General features: G+C 45.0%; 1 protein-coding gene across 15 annotated transcripts in view; it reads left to right on the plus strand.

Moving 5' to 3' along the window:
• LOC144094329 (phosphatidylinositol 4-phosphate 5-kinase type-1 alpha-like) overlaps window positions 1–20,142 on the plus strand; it is a 107,017-nt gene that overhangs the window by 68,413 nt on the left and 18,462 nt on the right. For 13 of the 15 annotated variants that reach the window (XM_077628289.1, XM_077628293.1, XM_077628284.1 and 10 more), the window contains 4 exons: window positions 868–990; window positions 5,402–5,609; window positions 7,985–8,115; window positions 9,931–10,019. In XM_077628289.1, coding sequence (XP_077484415.1) covers window positions 868–990; window positions 5,402–5,609; window positions 7,985–8,115; window positions 9,931–10,019 — 551 coding nt within the window. Of the gene's footprint in view, window positions 1–867; window positions 991–1,618; window positions 3,885–5,401; window positions 5,610–7,984; window positions 8,116–9,930; window positions 10,020–20,142 lie in introns of those variants that run through there. The other 2 variants (XM_077628295.1, XM_077628296.1) reach the window with 1 other exon arrangement.

The following is a 20,142-nucleotide window of genomic DNA, read 5'->3' on the forward strand; positions in this document are numbered from 1 at the left end:
GGCATTATATTGAAAATTTCATCCCGTTTTTTTTTTTTCTTTTTTTGTAATGTGGCCATTCTTTGCATGAAATAGTATTTGGAAGTAATGCGTTACTTTGAGGTTTTTATTTGATATTTTATTTTAGGTTATGTTTTCAGGTAATATTTGCTGCTTAAATTTTTACTTTGCTGTTCAGGGATTATAGAGTTCACATTATCTTCCTACGTTTGCAAAATTTAACAGGGAGACTCATCTCGCATTAGTTTTTGCTTGAATTAACTTATAAGCTCACTTCAATTGGACCTGTTTTTGATTGAGCAAATGCAGTGTTCCGCTTGAAGTTTTGTTGCATTATTCTGCAAGTGAGAAATTGGTTGTTCGAAAGGTAATGCAAATGGATAGTGGTAATTAATGACAGTTGAGAAAGAGGTGAGTAGCATTGGCAAAGTGATCACTCTTTTTATTTGGTTGTCATTGCAAACTGCCTAAAAACAATTGCTACATTTGGCGACAGGTTGCACTAGAAGTGCTCAGTCCCCATCGTGTGCGAATTCTTTGCACTTTCAAGCGTTTCCAGTGCTTACGTGCAGGCTGTAAGAGGACAGACGTATTTTAATATTACATGAAAATTTGGGTCAGGGACCTGTGCATTCTTCTCTTGTATTGTAATAGGGACCAGATATGCTGTTCACCTTGCTGTCAGGTTTCTTTGTCATTGAGCACAGAACCAAGTTTAGAAAAAAATAACCTATGTCGATTTTGTTTTTAATGATTGCTAGCTTGAGGGAAACTTGGTGACTTTCTGTTTTGGCCCTTTCTTTCTCGGTTTCGTTTTGGGCTGTTGTGTCACGTCACTGCTTACATATCTCTTGCTTCCGTCCACAGCTCTGAAGCACTCGCCTTCCAAGAGGAAAGGAGCCCCCGGCAGAACGCGTCAGGTTTCAGCCAACGAACAGGATGTCATCAAGGAGGAAACGGAAGTGGACTCTTCGCCAAACAGAGATCAAGGTACCTATCTGCAACCCTGACTGTTTTGTAGCTGACAGCCTCTGAGAAGGGAGCCCCTTTGCTGTAACGCTAAACTGCTGGCAGCTTTTTTTTCTTTGAGGTTGTGTCCAGGGCTGTGGCCGCAACCACCTGAAGCACAGAGCCATACTTTGGTAAAGCCACAAAAGGAAAGAAAAAAAAAATGATTTCATCATGTGTCTGGCATGCCTTTACCGGAAGGGAGCTCATTTCCCACCGGCTAATGAAAGTTCTCTTGTCTGGTGACACCACTTTCTCTCAGCCAATGGGCGAATTTTATGACCGACAACGCATTTTGGTCCCATGGAGCTTCTAATGCTAACGCATTAAAATAGCAGCTACATTCGCTGAGCCTTACTCGCCACAGGGTAGTGCAGGCTGACATCATGAAAACATGCGGCTGTACTTTGCCTTCCGCAGACCATAGTGTCTTGGCTTGTCTAGTGGCTTCGGCGAAAGCAGAAGGCAGCACTGTTGCATTATTGTGCTGCCAGGCTGCTCTCTCCCTGTCTCGATATATTTTTTGTTTTTCTTGAGAGTTGTTGCTGTGTGCGGTCGGAATGCGTTTCTGGCCCTTCATGGTTGTGCATCGATTGTGGCACGCGTGAAGCTCGCAAGAGAAGCGGCCCGACCGTGCCCGATGAACGGAGGCAGCCGTAGCGACAAGCCACAGCGAGCCGTGACAAGCCGCGACGAGCCACGACACGGTCTGCCGCTGTTGCTGATGCCGCGGCTACTGCCACGTCCGCCCACACGGTTTGAACAAGTACTGGGTGGCCACGCATTGTCTGCTGCAGGGGAAAGTCTCACATCGAGATACTCCTAAACTGTTTAAGACTTATCTCTTTCAATTTTCTTTCTCCTGTGGTGACATGTGCACCTACGGCTGGCTGTTAGCAAAGTTCATTGTAGTGTTTCTGCTGTTCACAATCAGGCAGATCAGCTTGCTAATGGGACATGAATATCAAACTAGTATATTTTTATGCAAGCTCAGTAGGAATTGCACACTTCATCCCTTCCTGGTGTAGTGCAATTATGTTGTGTCCTTGCGTACTTGTATCTCATAGCACTATACGTTGCCCAATCTATTATATTGCCTTTCGGGCTGGTAAAGACGCATCTACTTTTCGCTTGGGTGTTTCACAGGTTTTTTTGCTTCTCCTGTAGCATTGGCAGCGATCCTGTACCTAACATGCATTGTAATTTCACTCTTTCGGGCTGTCATTATTCAGTGCATATCTTTTTCCAACTGTGCATTACATTGTTCTCTTATTTTTCTTGTTAGCTGCATTTATACCATTTTAAGACTCTTACTAGTGAAAGTGTGTGTGTGTGTGTGTGTGTGTGTGTTGACGGGGGGGGGGGTGAGTGGCTTTATGCTGCTTTTAAACTTTTTGAGATCAGTTTCTTCTTAGCCACCTCAACCCAGTTACAGGCTTGATGCTGCACTCACAAAGTCAGCTAGTCGGCACAGTTCTGCCATGTTGCATATTGAACTTCCCGGCTAACTCTGCTTGCATTTGGCTGGTGCAGTTGCTTGCAGGCCAAAAAAAAAGGCGGAGATCGTCTCGTCTTTCTCCCTCACTCTCTCTAGACTGGATCTCTCGGTGAAAACGGTCTTTACTTGGGAACAATGCGTTTTTCTCTTCAGTCTTTTCTAAGTTGTGACAAGAATTAGTTGTAAATTACGACCATCTGGTGAGGCTGGCGAGGTCACTTCTTTGAATTGAACATATCTATACGTCTGTTTGAATGTGCAGTTCTTGTGTGCACATTGTTTCACTTATACGTGAATGTTACCCATGTGTTGGTGTGTGCAAGTTTTTTTTCTCCCTTTGACAAGAAAGCCATATGCATTTATGCCTATGACAAGGTATAGCATCTTTTCCCTGCTTAACCTGCGAGAAATTTTTTTTTGTCCAGTAATAGAAATCTTGTATTTTGGAATGTGTTTAAAGGCCAAAAAAAAAAAAGTCTCCAGCAGGTGCCAATTTAAAAAGCGTTGTACCCTGGTTTGTTATTGCAACACAACATTTATGTGCAACATATATGTGGGCCAATGTGCCACTTAACTTTTCATGACGCAGGCAGCTTTGAAGGATGTGATTCTGTGTGAAGTTTTGATGTCACATGGAGTGTTGTGGTGATGTGGAATCTTTAGACGAACTGTGAGAGATCTTTGCACATTCTCAGTTGGTTAGGCGGCACGACAGGGTCACTTGTGAATTGTACATTTCACTGCAGATGCAGCGCATTTATAATAAAGTCTTGCTAGCCTTTAGCATTGTTCTGAAAGATGATGAGTAACGTTGTTCTCACCTCTGGCATTGGGGAAACTGTGTTTGCTTCTGAGAAATTGGTCGTTCATGACTTGGGCTCCTCCCGTGTCACAATTTGTGTGTGATTTATTTAATTGCGCATAATGGCAAATTTTGTTTTATGTTTGTTTTCGTAACTGTTTGCTCTACAGTGATGGTTTTATAATATGAAGAGCTGTTAACGTTAAATGAATGAGCCGCATAGATTTCTGATCTTGCGCAGAAGTGTCCTTACGTCCGTAGGCTGTTGTACGGAGTCACAAGAGATGTGTTTGAGCTGCACCTCTTCATGACCTTTCTGCCTCATTTTCTTGGAACAGTTTGGACTAGCAAGTTTTAATGTGGGGTGCACTGTGCCCGACTTTCGAATAATCATGTTGAAGTAAGTATTTACTCACTGTGTGAGTGATTTGTCCCAAGGCCACACTTTGTGTAGAGGTCAAGCATGGGCCTTTTTTTTTTTTCGGTTATGCATCGTGGTTAGTGTAGTTTGATTGAGTGTGACCTCTGTTTGTGAGATTGCGTTCAAGTCACAAATAAAGCTGTTTTTAATGCTGCAAAAGATGCATCATGAATTTTTCTCTTGCTTTTGCTTTGGGGGAGAGTTTAATTGGAGCAGACATCCTGATTTGTGGGGTTGTTCTTCCCGGGTACTTTTACGAGGAGCCCGTCTTGGTATAGGAAAATATGTCCGGGGTGTATTTGACGCAGAGTTTGGCTCATCTGTTGAAACATCTGTTCCGACATGCAGTCTTATAAGGCTGACAGTGAATGCTGTGTGCATTCTTTAGCAGCATTTAAGAAACAGTTATTCCTTCTTCTCTTAGTTGATGGACTTAATGGGCCGCTCACTTTTCCTGTGTTTGTAGCATATAGGAATCATTAATAAAACTAAATGTTAACATTGCATATTTCAGCCTTGCAAAAGCTTGAAAAGAATTTTTTTAAATTAAGCACTCAGGTGTCTATTACAAGGACCATGAAATGCAAACGTTTAAAAACAGGCTATAACTATTTCATAACAGTACAGCAGAACTGCGATTCCAATTTTGAGGTCAGCCACATATGTATCGTTCATGAAGAAGGGAGGTTCCAGTGTTCAACCTTTATCCAGGTAATTGAACACTTCACAACTCGCAGAAGGGAAAACAGAGGTGCCAGTTTTTTAGTAGACACTACAGGAATGCTGTGAAATGCAAGGAAGAACTGAAACAGCAGCGTAGAGTTTGGTTATTTGTTAGGACATGTTGCGACTTCCTTGTTTTACGTTTAGTACGTCTAGCACCATAGAGACTGCTTTAGTTCCTGCGAATGGTCGTGGATACCCTGGTCAGTTGAGAGACGAATTCTCGCACCAATTAACTTTGTGTGGGGTGCTGCAGCCGATATAAGGTCACCGAAAGCTTCTTGCAGGCTAGTTTGGCCTGAATGAATCCATTAAGTTGGCATAACTTAGTAGAGGAGTGAGATCATTTTTCCCACAACAGCCCAGCACCTCAGTTTACCTGTGGCCAATCAAGGAAATTTAAAAGGGCTCTGAGAAGAACTTTATCCAATACTTATTCTTAGTAAAGATTGATTGCTTGGGTCTTTGCTACTTATGCCATTTCTAAAGGTGCTTTTTTTTTTTTTTTGCCAGGAAAATAGGACCTAGAAATGGAAACTTTTTTTATACGAATTCATACTTGTGACCACGAACCAAAATGAAGCTCTTATGATCGCCTTATTAAAGTGAATAGTGGTGTAGGTAGCCATCAGATATCTGCAACCAAAAAAAACATGGTATCGATGAAATTCACTCGTCAAAAGCCATTGGTGGCAATATACCTGTGTTTCATTTTCATCCTCTTCTAGCATGCGAAAGCTCTTGTTTCCAGTGAAACTAGCCTTGTCATTAGAACACTGCGATCTATCGATGCAGGCCAGCTTCAGCCTATCTTCGGTGTTACTTTCACCGGCCAGGGTCTTGAGTTGAGGTGTGTGTTCACAGCCTGTGAACTTGCTGTTTCCTACAGGTGTTGCTGGAAACGGCAGTAATGAGGAATGCCGGCTTGCTCCCTTCCTGTTCTTTGCAGGCTCGGACTTGCCAGCGTCTGAAAAGAACTCTGTGTTCAAGTTCAGCGATGGAGACACGGCAGCCATGGTGAAGGACGCACTGAGCCTGTCCTCGCACCCCGCTGGCGCAGAGAGGAGCAAATCCAACTCCGAACAACATGCGCCCAGGTCGGTGGTGCTGCGTTCGCCCGCCACTGTCGTCACCATCCGGGCCTCTGAGACAGTCAGGTACTTGCTCTGGCCTGCTATTCAGGGCTTTCTAAACTTGTGGGATTTCTCCGTGATGCTTGGATCAGGCTTCAGTAGTCAGCGTTCTCTGCTGTACTGAACGGGACTTCCTCCTTCTTCTTTTCGTGTTCATTTTCACACGTGCTCTTTTAACCCTTCAACCGCCAAATTAATCCACAAAAAGTTTACCAAAATTGCACCAGATTTTTTTGGTTAATTTTAGTGAAAATGTTGTCAGGCTTATAATGTGAGCTAAAAACACGAAACGTTATTAATGTGCAATTACCACCATCTAGTGTCAAAAATTGCAGCCATAGCATATGCCAACCGTAACTTTTTGGTGTTAGGAGCAGCGCAACGTCGGGCCAGACGTGTGTGACTCGTCATTTGCGATTTTGGTACAATCTCCCGTTACGGGTACAGCTCGGGTTTGGTAGTTTAAGGGGCCAACAATGGAAGTACAGGCACCCAAGTTTTTTTGGAACAGCAAAAAGCCTGGTGTTGGAGATGCCCTATGCTACAACGGTCTCATTAGAAATAGTGAACATTTTTACCAGGAATTCTTGAGTGAATGAGCTCATCCTCATTTATCCCATTTCTGGAACCCTTAATCGGGGAGCATGATACCGATAGCATGATGGCGGAAATGACAAACTAAAATGTAGTGTGGGCCTGGGCTGAAGACAGTGATTGGAATGGTTTAACATAGCTTAGATCTCACAAACACCACATGGTCTAAATTAATTCGTAGCCCTCCGCTGTGGCATCCCTCGTAGCCAATGTGTCACACTTTGCGATGTGACACCCCACTATTTACAATTTGCATAGCTTGGTGTCCACTTACTTTTCCCACACACACAAACTCATTATAGCGCAGGGACAACAGTTTTGGTGGGCCATGGCCACTGCTTTGACCAAGGAATGTAAAACATTGTGGAGCCATCTAAATAACAGCTCGAATCACTTCACTGGGTATGTGGCACTTTCCATCAAAAAGGTACATTGAAGAGGACATGTACTGTAATTAAATATGACAAACACTCTTGAAAGGAAGAAGCTCTGTGCTCCTCATAGCGTAGCAGGTGGAGGATACATCTTTAATGCACAAGTTTTCACAGCGGGTCATTGCTTCATCTTGTTTTATGCGATTTTCATTGCCCAGTTAAAATTATAAATCCTGGTTTCATTGCTGTTGCAGTACTTGATTCTTTCAACATAAGGCACAGTGTTCTCATTTCCAACACAGTCTTGTAGAATATATTGGTCACTTGCTGGTCCTTTTAACGTAAGGCTATAAAACAATTTTGGGAATCAAATCTTGCATTAAGAGATTTTTAAAATCTTTATCACCACCGCTGTATCACCACTGCTGTGATGCCTGCCAGAAGGGGGTATACCGTATACACTTGGGTACTGAACCCACTTTTTTTTTTTCCAGAACAGTTGCCATCAGTCTGGGGAGAGGGTTCATTACACGGGAAAAAAAAGTTTGAACAGATTTTTTGGAAGGGTCAATATTTCGTATCATACCTCGCTCCGCCCTTCCTTCATCAAAGGTCAGATGCGTTCGTGCCACTGGTGTTTAGCATTGTTCATTTCGACGCAATCAGGCAATTTGCAGTAGCCAGCGGCGCCGGCCAGCTAATCGCATTGAGATAAGGTTGAACACCGGCCCTGAAGGTCAGGCGGCCGTTTTTTACGCGAGGTTAAAAAAAAACACACCGGACGGTGACCAGTGCCTAATTGCAATGACTATGCCTTGGCTTACAGCACACGTCTTAGCTCTCTGCCAAGTTCGCCGAGCGCGCCACACTCCCCCCCTCCCCCCACCCCTCTCAGGAGCTCTCCTCAAACGATAAACAAGTGGTGGTGTTATCTGCCGCGGGCAGCATCTTGGCATGCTGCCAAGCTGTGCGCTGTCTGCTAAAACTGGGGAACCAGGTGCAAAAAGCTAAAGGCTGAAAAAAAAAAAGTTAATTCTGGCTGACAAAAGTGGAAGGTGGGTTCATTATGCTAGTGGGTTCATTACGCGCGTATATACGGTATATACCGGATCAGCATAGCTCGAGTTGTGGTCCTTGGGCATCACGCTGCTACCTGTTATTATTTTATTCCATTATGTAACCACCTGGGTTACCATGGCAACCACTGGGTTGTGATTTGTGTGATAAAACGCTGTGACCTGAGATGCGAAAAGTAGAGCTTAACACTCTAAAATGTTGTTGCTTTGGAGGCCGCCATCTTGGATTCTATGTGTGGCATCAGCATAACTCGGAGACTCGAAATGCGACCAGTTAAGCTAGTGATCTAAAATGTTAATCCCTGTACTTCGCAGAAGAGTGGTGCGTGTTATGTGTGGTTGTCTTGTCTGGCAGCGTGAGCTCGCTGGGGCCATCTACCGTGCGCAACCTGACGTGGACTCCCCCACACAGCGTGGAAGGCTCCACCCCAACCCACACTGAAGGCACACCTTCATTCACCGAGTCCAGTTCCAGTGGAGACATTGGTGCGTACACCGACATGTGGTGGTCTTTTTAGTTCAGCCCTCTGTCCCCGACACTGCTCAGAAGTTTGCATCGAAGCTGCAGGGGACAATTCTTTTCAGGACTTGATAGACTATCTGCACATGTCTCATCTCTCTTCTTCGTTGTGTGCCGTCTTTTTTGCGCTTTGTCTTTTTACAAAACCATGCGCCAGCTAACCGCCCCCCCTTACTTGCTCATATACCTCACCCAGGAAAACAATGCATTAATCAAGTGACTATGCAGTATTGAGGTGGACAGGTAGAGTGCAGCAATATGGAAATGAGGGGCAGCTGCCATGAATTTTTTGTCACAAAACCAGCACAGAAAGAAAATGGAACGAGAGCTTATGCTGGGCAGGTATTCAAAAAGGCTGATAAAATTTTTATGGCTCAAGGGCTCCTGTAGCCAAAGAGCGCCATGGCACAAGGTGTTGCCTACCTAACTGAGGTCAAAGACCCATTCACCAAGCAGTGCACCCTAAAGAAGCTGAGCACCAGGCCAGGGGTAAGCTTGTACCCATTGTATCACCAGTGGGTACAAACCCCACACCTCCCGCATGCAAAAATGGGAAAAGCGGGATAAGCATATGCACGGTGGGTGCATTCTACGTTGTGCTTAGTTAGTCCTCAATGCCAAAACGAAACTGCATTCTACATCGGGATGTACTTAATATATTAGAAGCCAAGCACCATCGTCAGCTCTGAGAGTGAGCATGCTTTAAAGAGTTGCTTTATCTGGTTAAGAGGAAATTAGCCATAGGCAAAAGTCAGATCTACATATCAAGGGACAAGGAGACCAATGTCATCACCAGTATGGATATATAGGATATAAGTATAGTAGCCAAGGAATTCTACACGGGAATTTTACATTAGCTGAAATAATCAGGACGCTAATGGAGGAGGTGGCAGAGGGACAGATGATATGGATTGTTTTGTTTGCATTTGTTTTTTTCTGATTTGCCCCCCCCCTTCCCCCCCCCCCTTCAGCAGCACAACTCAAAAAAGAAGATGCGCAGGTGCACCTGTGCATTTTCTTCTTTCTTGTGTTGTCATTGTCTTCGTACCCTTTCGCAATGAGAACTTCTTGTTCTGCTTGATGTTGTCTTTAGTGTTGCTTTGACACTTCGGAGGCTGTGCCACTGAGACATTATTATTATTATGTTGTGCCGTCAGACAGGAGGGGTGTTTGTACACATCGGGAAGCATATTTTACTTAGCACAGTACATGGCAAGTCCACTTGGCATTCTCAGTGGCACTGGAGTGCTTTTTTGTGCTTTTTCAAAGCTGGTCTTTTCTGGTCACAGTTGCTTTTTCCCCGACCAAGCTGGAATGGAATAGGCATTGCACTCTGTTCTTGACTTAGTACTTAGGGGACGGTGGTTGGATATGGGACGGCATAAGGCCAGACTAGCAGAAATGGTGTGCGAGTGCTAGCATTGTCAAAGACTGTTGGCAGTATTGTGTGGATTTTATGGGACTATGATGGCTGCTAGGTTGGTGGATTTAAGTATTGTTAACACTGTGAGTTTAGCTCGCCTGCAACTATTTAGTGTCAGTTTTTTGCAGCGCGATTCGAAAAGGTCAACTTTTTCCAGCATTTCAGGCTGTCTGCATTCCTCGGGGTACGCATCCCTCTTGTTCGCCAAGTACATATACTAATCGATTTGCTCTGTGTGTTGCCGGTTTTAGCTTTTGCCATTTGAACTTCGTTGACGCGTTCATTTTGGCGGATGAAATGACGGAGAGCATTTCTGGACAGGAGCTGGAGCCAGCTTGGGGATTTCTTCTCCTTTCAGCTTGCCCAACCACGCCCCTTAAGAACTGGATGAACAAGGGGTCACAGCCTTCACTTGGTGACTCGCAAGGGCTACACGACAGTGAAACGGTGAGTGACTTTGATCGGTTTGCACTGCCGGGGCGTAGTGCTTGACCGTTACTGTCTCACGTGGAGCAGATGTTGCAAGAAATGTAAATGGAATGCTTGGTTGCATCACACGGAACATTGCCACGCTTTCGCAAATTCTCTACGGATGTAGGGCACAAGGATGCTCAGTGGGGCAAGTTTTGTTGAAATTCTTCGTTCACTTCTTTTTGTGTTGCCTGGATAGTGGGATTGTGGGATTCAGTGCAGAATATAAATTAAAACCTGTTTGCGCTCTGCATTTCAAGAGTTTTACTGGTAATGCCAGAAGCATTAAGAGTAGGGGTGTGCAAATATTGAAATTTTCTAATACGAATATGAGGAAAAAATGGCTTCTAATATCGAATCGATTATCTGGTCAGCACAAAAAATAAATTCAGAAAAGATAAACAAGCAAAAATTGTTGCTCATATTTTCTTCAAAATAGTGTATGGCCTTTGCAACTGAAATAAACAAAACTAGACTGCCTGAGCACTGTATAAAAAAAAAACATGATGTGCGCAAAAATGTATACTACTTAATTGAACTGCATAACAGTATCCAACCTGTAATGTGGTCAGGCAAAATGCAATCCATAACATGACAAGACTGGCATGCCCAGGTTATTTGAAGGTCGATTTATAAAATGCCCGGCGCCCCCCCCCCCCCCCCCCCCCCCCCCCCAAAAAAAAAATGTGGTAGTCTTATGAGGCGGCTCTATCGTGCAAACACCTGTAATCCCGTGACGAGCACAGAGTTACGGCCACAGAGTTACGGCGTGCTGGAAGACATCGCGAACATAAGCGAGATGGGAACGCACATTGACGTCGGAATGGGGAGAATGTTTTAAAAAAGGAAAAGAAATGACGAGCAATGTGTCAGTCAGCGTCTGAAAGCGGCACGGTGCTGAGATTTGACTACTGGCGAACGCGCGGGCCGACAGTTGCCATTGCAACGGGTGAGTGGCCAAGCTCAGAAACCAAAACTACGCGGCCAGGTTATTTTTTTGACCTAGTGACAGGGGCCCTCCGAACATTGTCACGCCTGCCGTTAGGCCCACTTAAGAGGTGCATGGGTTACAGTGAGTGCACCATGCAATACACGGGATTTTTACAGGATCACTTGCCCTGTTGTGACACCTCGACTCGCCCCTTCGGGAGCCTCACGCGAAATTCTGCAAGTAGGCGTTCCCGCATAGCGTAGCTGACCAAAACAATATGGCGGTGGTCACGCTCAGAGAGTTAAGGTGACAGAACGAATGCCATGGGTGTGGGCATTAATTAGATAACATGTTACTGAAGGATAAAAAATAAACGCGCTTTCGCGTTGCAATTGTTAGAACCGGGTCGTCCGCCATGTTGTTTGCAGCACGTGTGGTATGTGGGAAAGCCCACTTGCGAAATTGCGCAGAAGGTCAAGCCTAGCGGCATCGGAATGCGATCGTTCGACGCGATAAACGACGGAGAAGAAAGAGAACAGGGCCTTTGTATTGTTTTCCTGGAAAGTTAAACTCTATATTCAGATAATTTGCCCATATATTGCGCTTTTGCAACAATCAGATTTACGAAAGTTGGCGCGGTATACAATCGCTGCCGAGTATTCGGGAATTTTCGAATATTCGGAAATTCACGAATATCATTTCTCGAATACGAATATGAGCCGAATATGAAACATATTCGATTCCTATTCGAAATTTTGAATATTCGCACACCCCTAATTAAGAGCATTGCAAAGGCAGACTTCATTAATGCACGCCATAGATTATATTCAAACTTAAAACATAAGGCTAGATCTAACAAAAAAAAAAATTTCGTGAAGTTAAAATGAAAGCCTCACTCGAAAGGTAGCAGAAGAAAATGTAGAAATACCTGTTGTTGCTTCCCCCTGAATAGTGGCATAAAATAATGAGGTGATTGTGACCTGCATTGATGTGCAGTTTGGAGTCTAACTGCAAAATGCTGCATTTCACACCTTGTAGTTCGGGGCCTTGACTTCAGCATTGTGGCATGAAGTTTGGTCGAGCATTTTTATGCCTGCAGTCTTTACCTGCAATTTTTTTTAAAGCGTTGTTTGTTGCTGCACCCATCTCATGATGGTAAGACAGAAATATGATTGGAAAAACAGTGCGAGCATGGAAGCAGGTTGCATTTTCAAACCCTGAAGGATTAGCTGACAGTGCAGTTCACTCTTCCGCCCTGCAGGGCAACGTACAGCCAGCTGTAGCAGCTTGTGGAATGTGGTGATTGCAGTGTGTGTTAGTTTTCTTGTTTCATTTTTCATTTGTGGAAATGTTTGTGTGTGTGGTTTGCAAGAGAACTCAATTACTGGCTGCTCCCATGTTCCACAAACTTTTGCTGGCACCTCTACGTACCATTTTGGTTTTCCTCATATTGGCAAGCGCACGTCTGTCAAATCGCTTTTGTATTTGTTTAAGTGAGACTCTATGCGTTTCAGGCATTTCTGTGAGGAGAATAAAAAAGTACTGATGCCTAAAGTACGGCTTGAATGCTCATTAGTGCTGATTCTGAAACATATCTGCCTCTTGCGGTTGCATCTGTTTTATGAAACATTATGCACTGGGTGGGGAAGTATGTATTTTCAGAGCTCTTAGATCGTACCAGTTAAGAAACGCTGCTTCAAAAAGGGACTCGTCTCAGTAACCACTTTTTGGTTGCTTGCGGACAGCGCCGCCATCTGGAAGCAGCAAATAAAAGCATTTGCCATATGTCATCATTGTCTTCTGAAAATAGTTTTTTTTTCTTGCTTCTGCAGCTCCTAATCTATCTGTCAGACTGTTATATCTATGGATTTTTTGTTAAGGCATCTGTTTCACTTATTTTGTTGGCAGGCGGTTGTGTGTTTATCAACAATCTTGAAGTTTACAACTTGAACACAACTTACGTTAGTGACTGCGGGCGGCATGGCAATTCGTAAACGTCCGAATTTCGGCTGCCTTGAACCGCCATTTTTTGATACATGGACCCTATGGGAAGTTTCGCAACTGGTAATATCAAAGAGCTCTGTGTACTGCACGGCGACCGTAATCTGGCTAAAAAGTGTTTCCGCTTCCGTCTCAAACAGTGGCATGTGAGTACGAGATCGAGGCTGCTTATTCTCACCCTCCTGCAACTTCTGTGCTGTGCTGCAATGGTTTGCTACTCAGGGGTTGCGTACTACGGCAAACTCTCCACCACACTGTGGTGTCTTCGTGGAGCAGAGCAGTGTGTGCTTGGTGGTCTTTTTACTTTTGTGTTAGCATGTGTCAGCCTTTGTTTGGGTCTGCCATTGAGAGGGAGCATATCGAGTTGAGCTCACTAAATTGTTGTCATGGGGCTACTTTGCAGCAGCGCTCACATTGTACTGCTAGCTGGCCAGGAGGATAAGCAGTTATGAGAACACTTGACCAGAGAAGCGTGTTGTCTCATGGCATTTCCCCTCTGTCGTTCTTTCTACCCTCCTTTTAACATGTTAAACATCTACTGTGCAAGCCTGCAAAACGGCATTCTCAGCTAGTTGGCTGCCTGCTGGTTTATGAGCTCTAGTTAGCAGTAGTGAAGTTATTGCTCAAAGCAGGCCTAAGCAAGAATGCTCTCTTGCTCTCTTCCTCTCGTGTCTTCGCACCATTTGTCAGTTGTTCCAGTGGAACGAATGTTTCACTGCACAATCACTAGCTCAGCTCTGGGTCTGCCCGAAAAGTGGTGTACTCCATCGGAATTCTGCTTTCAGCTAGTTGGTATATACAGTAAAACCTCAATAATTCAAAACTCGGTTAATTCAGAATCCCGGATAATTTGAAGAATTTCTGCAGTCCCTTAATTCTTCATGAAAATTTGACCGGATTATTCGAAGCAGCACCAGCTTGGTTAATTCGAAGATCTGGGGTGCCTGTGGGAATGTTCAGTTCTGATTTCGCTGCAAACCGGTGAAACGGCAAGGCGGATGCTTGATATGCAAAGCACCTCATCCCCAGTACTCTCAGCACGAAAGCCAGCTTGCAGCTTGCAGGCCATGGAAGCACGCATTTGCAGTGAAGCCGTGCTTGACACCAACATAGCCATGGGTATTGGTTTCAAGCTTGCGTGCTATGGGCAGGCCGTCCAGGCATGGCTGGACTCAAGGCAGCAGCATGCGCACTCATTGCTCCAGCCCGCCCATGGTCAGGGCAGTGTCTAGCAGAGGCACTTGCATCGAAGAACCTCACACCCCTAGCGTCATTTTTACGTGCTTTACAACGCGACCATTCTTGCTCCATGCTCGCGATTGGTTGGCTACTCGCAGCGCCAGCCTGTGCCGTTTTTTTGAGCGCATAGTATGCCATGGTTAGAGGGTTGGGTTACCGACATCTCTGAAATCTTCAAGTACAGCTTTGTATACAGGGTGTGTCCGGAAAGTAATGCAAATATTTTTTTGCGGTTGGTCCTATCGTTTCAACCGCGCTCGGATTGGTTGGGTTAGGTGGGGGGGACCATTATTTTATCACTGCCTAGTGCAATCTGCTCCAAGGTCTGAAAGCGTCATGATCGCTGTTTCTGTGTACGCACTGGTAGTGCTTGTGTCACGACTTGAGATGGCATTTGCACACAAACAACGGTACGCGATCAAGTTCTGTGCTAAACTCTATAAGAGTCTTGCCAAATGATTCTGCTAGCCTACGGGAATTCTGCTTTGTCATGTTCTCAAGTTTTAAGGTGGTTGAAGGTGTTTAAGTCAGGGCGGGAAGATGTCGATGATTAATCCCACTCTGGACGGCCATCATTGAGCAAAAGTGACGAAAATGTGTCTCGTGTTCGTGATCATTTGAACACCGACCGTCGAATGAGTGTGCAGATGATAGCAGAGACTCTCAACATTACAAAAATTACCGTGGACGACATCGTAAGTATGTGGATGTGCTCGAGAGATTGATAAAAAGGGTCCTGCGAGCACAAAAGGAGATTGCTGATATTTGGCAGTTGCACCACGACAACGCCCAGCCACACTTCTTTGCGTGCACGGGAGTTCCTAGCCAAACACAACTTGGCGACGCTGCCCCAGCCCCCTTGTAGTCCTGACCTGGCTACGGCAGACATATTTTCCTGTTCCCGAGAACCAGGAGCTCCCTGAAAGGAGTCAGTTTTGGCAACATCGAAGCGATTCAAACCGCCGTGACAAAGGCTCTAAACGAAGTTCCTGTTGGCGCCTTGCAGAATGCGTACAGGGCATGGCAGAGTTGCTGACAAAAATGTGTAGATGCCAAAGGGGACTACATCGAACAATTTTAAATGTTTGTAACGATATCTTGAATTTTTTCTACGGATAAAATTGCATTACTTTTCGGACACACCCTGTAAGCCGAGTAATACTTGTTGGGGGGCTAGTTGGTGCATGTTTCCAGAAAAGGATTGTAGCGTTGAAAACGACAACATATAGCAAGCGAGACGGGACAGGTGCCTTCACGGGACCTTACTTCAGAAAAACGATTATCTGAAATTGGGGAGTCGACCTATACACAAAGCCGATCTGTTTGCAGGGTCTGAGGCACTTTTGGACGAGCATTGGTTAGTACAAACCCTATGCTGGTGCCCGTTCTGAGCGGGACACATGGGGCTCCATGCGTCAAAAAGTATTAATTTGTATGCAGATTGGTTCCACTGGAGCACATGCTGTTTACCCAGCTCGTTGGCGCTTGTGGTTGCTTCCTCGGACGAGCTGTAGGTAGAGAGCAAACTTCCAATAATCCCTGGGACGTGTGTGCTTCGCAACGGAATGTGTGCGGCGCATGCGTCTACTTACAGTAAATCCTTCGTTATAACGAAATCGCTTTATTCGAAATTCCTTCCTGTCCCGACCCAAACGCATGCATTTTAAGCCGCATTGCTCGAAGCGCACGAAGGGCTTGGCCCTTCTTAGAGCGAAGTGGCGAGCGGAGGCATCGCCGTCGCCGAGCGGGAGACTCTTTGCGCATGCAGTGTCGAATTAATACCACTTACGAATTAGTCTTATGCATGCACACAACAGGCCACAAAAGTACCAAACGCCCAATGACCTGCCTAGTAATGGGTACCAAGCAAGTCCCGAGTGCCCCCAGCTGTTTACAGCAGAGTGAATGGAAGCTGTCAAATTCCGTGGTGCAGGGCGCCCAAATCGGTCGCAGTCGCATTGCTGGTGCCCCCCGTGATAGAATCCACATGAAAATAAAGTTCTCATGATGCTTTGCGATGCCAGAAAACTGCGGTCTCTTGGATGCCGAAAAGTGGCGAAAAGACTGGGGCAGACTTGCACCGTTGCATTCTAGGGGGTGCGCTTGATGAGCAAAATTTTACCGCTCTAAAGAGCACTTCTGGCACTGAAACATGCTAGAAAGCACAAAAGAAATGTCCCTCCGATTATGAGCCCGTTTACACTTGCGAGTCTGGTTTGAAAAACAAGAGACGCCGACCAGTGAAAAAAGTTTCGTTCTTGATGTTTCGGCTTCCACACGGAAGCCTTGTTCACAATGAATTCATTACCGAACACAGGTCGTTTAAATATGGTTGAATAATCGGCGCAAGGAGCATGCGTATATCGGGTTTAGATTTCCGTCGTTCCGGTTTATGTACGCTCCCGGCCAGACTGGATTCCATCACACGCTCAACTCCACACTTGCGAGTCGCGAGCAAGCCGAGCTTTCGGCAACGATGCCAACTGCGGACGCGCCGGCCAACGAACTGAGCTGCTCCCTGGCTGCCGTAGTCATCGCTAAGCCTAATTGTATCACATCATCCAAAGCAGACAAAACTCTCAAAAGTGCACAAACAACGTCATTTCCGAGAGTTTTCGCTTCAAACGCGGAGGCGTCCCGCAGGTTGCGCTTGCAAGTGTGAACAACGGTGTTGTCGAGCTGCTGGCTTGACGCAAGTGACTGCTGGTCGCATGCCCTTTGCCATGTTCGACGCGAGGAGCTACGTTAACAAATCTGGAAAACGACTTTGGGGAAGCCTGTCTAGAAATTTGCTCGCCGCTTGCCATAATCGGCCTGCATCGCAGTAAAACACCGCCCCTAGCTTCGTTGCACTTGCCGAAAACACGAAAAATCCGAGCGCCGCCAGCAGCGAGTCAGGCTGTCTACATGGTGGGTCAACGCAACCATGGTGTTTTTGACTAAAATTTGAGTTTGGGCTAGTTGGTTCATACTTGAAACATTAGAGAGCAGCGCAAAAGAACGGCACAGAAAACAGCAGACGGGCGCTGTCCGCGCCCGTCCTGTGTTTCTATGTTTCTGCTGTTCTCTGTGCCGTTCTTTTACGCTGCTCTCTAATGTTTCATGGTGTTTACCCGTCGATTTTCTTGAGCCGGTCATGCTCGTTTCGCGCCATCCGACTAGACAAATGGTCTAAATGCGTGGCAAGGTCAATGAATTTTGTTCCCAAACATTTGTCAATGGCGCGGATGCGACGCTGCGGGAACACTGACACTCGGACCATAGAATTAGCACATATGTCGTCGACAACTGTGCACCGGAAAACTCATTTTGCAAACATCACAGCTGCACACCTCGGGAAAAAATTACCCTGTAACTATGCAAGCGCCTACTGCAAAACCGTTCAGTTTTTCACGATTGCGCTGCGTACCCATAATGAGTGGCTAATCGTTTTTTGAGCACAACAAACACAACCTCAGACTCTAACCACGGCATTTAATTGCGGTGTTTCTAGCGCGATACTCTTGTAGCCTTCTGTGACCTCCCTTAAAAACTGCCATTGCCTACGCGATTCAAATATTCGAAGGTTCAATGCATATGGGCGGCAACTGTGGCCTCGTGCAATGCTTGGTCAGATTAGAGCAGGGGTTGCATGCGCCCGGTAAGAACTTGAAACAGCTAAACCTCGGTGCCTTTTTTGTGCCTGAATAAAGGTTTGCTTCACTGAATACACTGTATTTTTACTTCCACGCAGTTGCGGCGCAATTAAAGCTCGACTGTTTTAGATTTGCTCGTGTGGTCGCTTATATCGAATTACTGCTTATAACGAATTTTTCCACCGTCCCACTGAATTCGTTATAACAAGGGATTACTGTATTTTTGGAGCCTCTTTTTTTTTTTTTGTCAGCAAGGGTTATGAGATGGGAGATCGATTTCATGGCAATATGCTGTTGTCACAAAATTCATCCAATAAAGGCATGCATTCCCGCATCGAATTTTTTTTTTCCTGGCTCTACGATTTTGTTTTGCTGCTTGGTTAATTCGAAGACCAGGGTATTTCAGATATTTTTTGCTGTCCCAATGACTTTAAATAAGTCAATTTTTATGGTATTTTGAAGAAATGGTGCAAAAAGTATGAGGCAAGCGAAAGGCAGAGCCTGTCTCGTTGCTAGTGTGCCTATCGTTTCCTCGTGTCGCTTCAAGATGTAAGACTTAATGGCCTTTTACTGCCAATTGCAACTAACCCACATGATTGTCTTGCTTCTCCTGCTGATTGTTTCTACTATGGCAGGGTGTAGACAACAGATTTCTGATAAGATCATTTGCTTTGGAATGATGTGTTGTTCAACAGTCAGTGAGCATGGGTTGCCAGCTGAAATTCACCGGCACTCAGTAAACAGTTTGCAGTTGAATTTCTTCTCCCACGTAGTTGCAATTTTGGCTTCAGTCACCGAACGCTGGTCGCAGCTTCGCAAGTGGGAATGAGAGCTTGCGAGGCATACAAAAACTGCAATATATAGTCCTGCTTTGTCGTTTTAATTCGTTCGGACTTTTTCGATAAGGTGCTGTAGAAGCTGGAATGGCAGTGAGTGAACAAACAGCCATATTATAGCACAGTTTTTGTATGCCTGTCGTGATCTTGTACATCTGATGTTACAACCACCACTTAACTGCTGAAACCAAAACTGACACTGCATGGGGGTGGAAATTCAATTATAAATTATTTATTAAGCATTGGCAAGTTTCACGTGGTTGGGGTTTATGTTTAGTAATGTCTTACGCATCCCTTCAAAGAAAAAACACTACGAAAGGTCTCCACTCCTTTAGGGGCCCCTGTGAAGAACCTTAAGGCAGACGTGCATGCATGTCAAGCTCACTTGCTGGACAGCGCAAAAGAAAGAGGACCGTAAATGTCATTGGCACAAGGCGTGGTCAAGGCAGGGAAAAGAAAAATTGCAGTGGCCTAACGGTAGACAGTTGGTAAGTCAGATTACATGAATAAATAAAGTTGAGTAATGGGTGTATAAAAAGGCAATAGTCAGAGCTAGTCTGTTGTTCTTTGTGTGGGGCATTGTGCTAGACTGGTTACCACTAGACAAAAAAACACAGGAAGGAATGATTAGACTGACAAAGCATGTATTCACAACTGATTTTATCGCTCGGAATAGAGATGGTTTTAATACAATAGCACAGTTCCCTGCATAAGGATGTAAAACTTTATAGGCATTACATGTTTCTACAAGTTTGAGTAAAAGACATGCTTTAGCTGAAGCATTAAGCTACATATGGCTAGTACGTACCGAATTTCAAAGAAACTAGTGTAGCAAACTCTGGTTAGTGGTTTGATGTCATGGGTACATAAACGTTAAAGGAAGTTTTGAATGGCCCATTGAAGAACGCCGGTAGTGAGAGAGCTGAGAGCATTCTGTGCTTGATGACTGAGCCATTTTAACATGTGACCAAGTTAACGACTCCATTGAGTTCAGGAGCAGGTATTGGTGGTTTTCTTCGGCATAAGTGTTTGAGGCTTTCTTGGATGCAGGCAGTTGTCTTGGCTGTTCGTTTTGCTTGTCATGTTTGCTTACTAACTACAGGCAACCATCTAGTGCTCTCTTGTCATGTTTGCTTTTTCTTTTGTTTCCAGAAAATTTCTTTGCTACTTCTAACAAGAGAGATTGCTAAGAACTCACATCACAGTTGAATTGCTTGTTTTTTTGCATAGACTTGTGAATTGCTGCACAGTTGCTGTGAAGTATGCCAAAATTTTGTCCTTAATTTGGGAACATGCAGATGTGCCTCGTGTTCCACTTTTGCTTTCATGTGAATGTCCGTTTCATGTTTGCTCTGCTTGGTTTGTCTCTTAACACGACCACGTCAAGCGAGTGAAATGTGCACAGTGTTAAACCTGATTGTGGCTGTGTATTCATGCCACCAGAGCTGACTCTTCTG

The sequence above is a fragment of the Amblyomma americanum genome, chromosome 6 (genome assembly GCF_052857255.1).
Source record: "Amblyomma americanum isolate KBUSLIRL-KWMA chromosome 6, ASM5285725v1, whole genome shotgun sequence".
Lineage (NCBI taxonomy): Eukaryota > Metazoa > Arthropoda > Arachnida > Ixodida > Ixodidae > Amblyomma > Amblyomma americanum.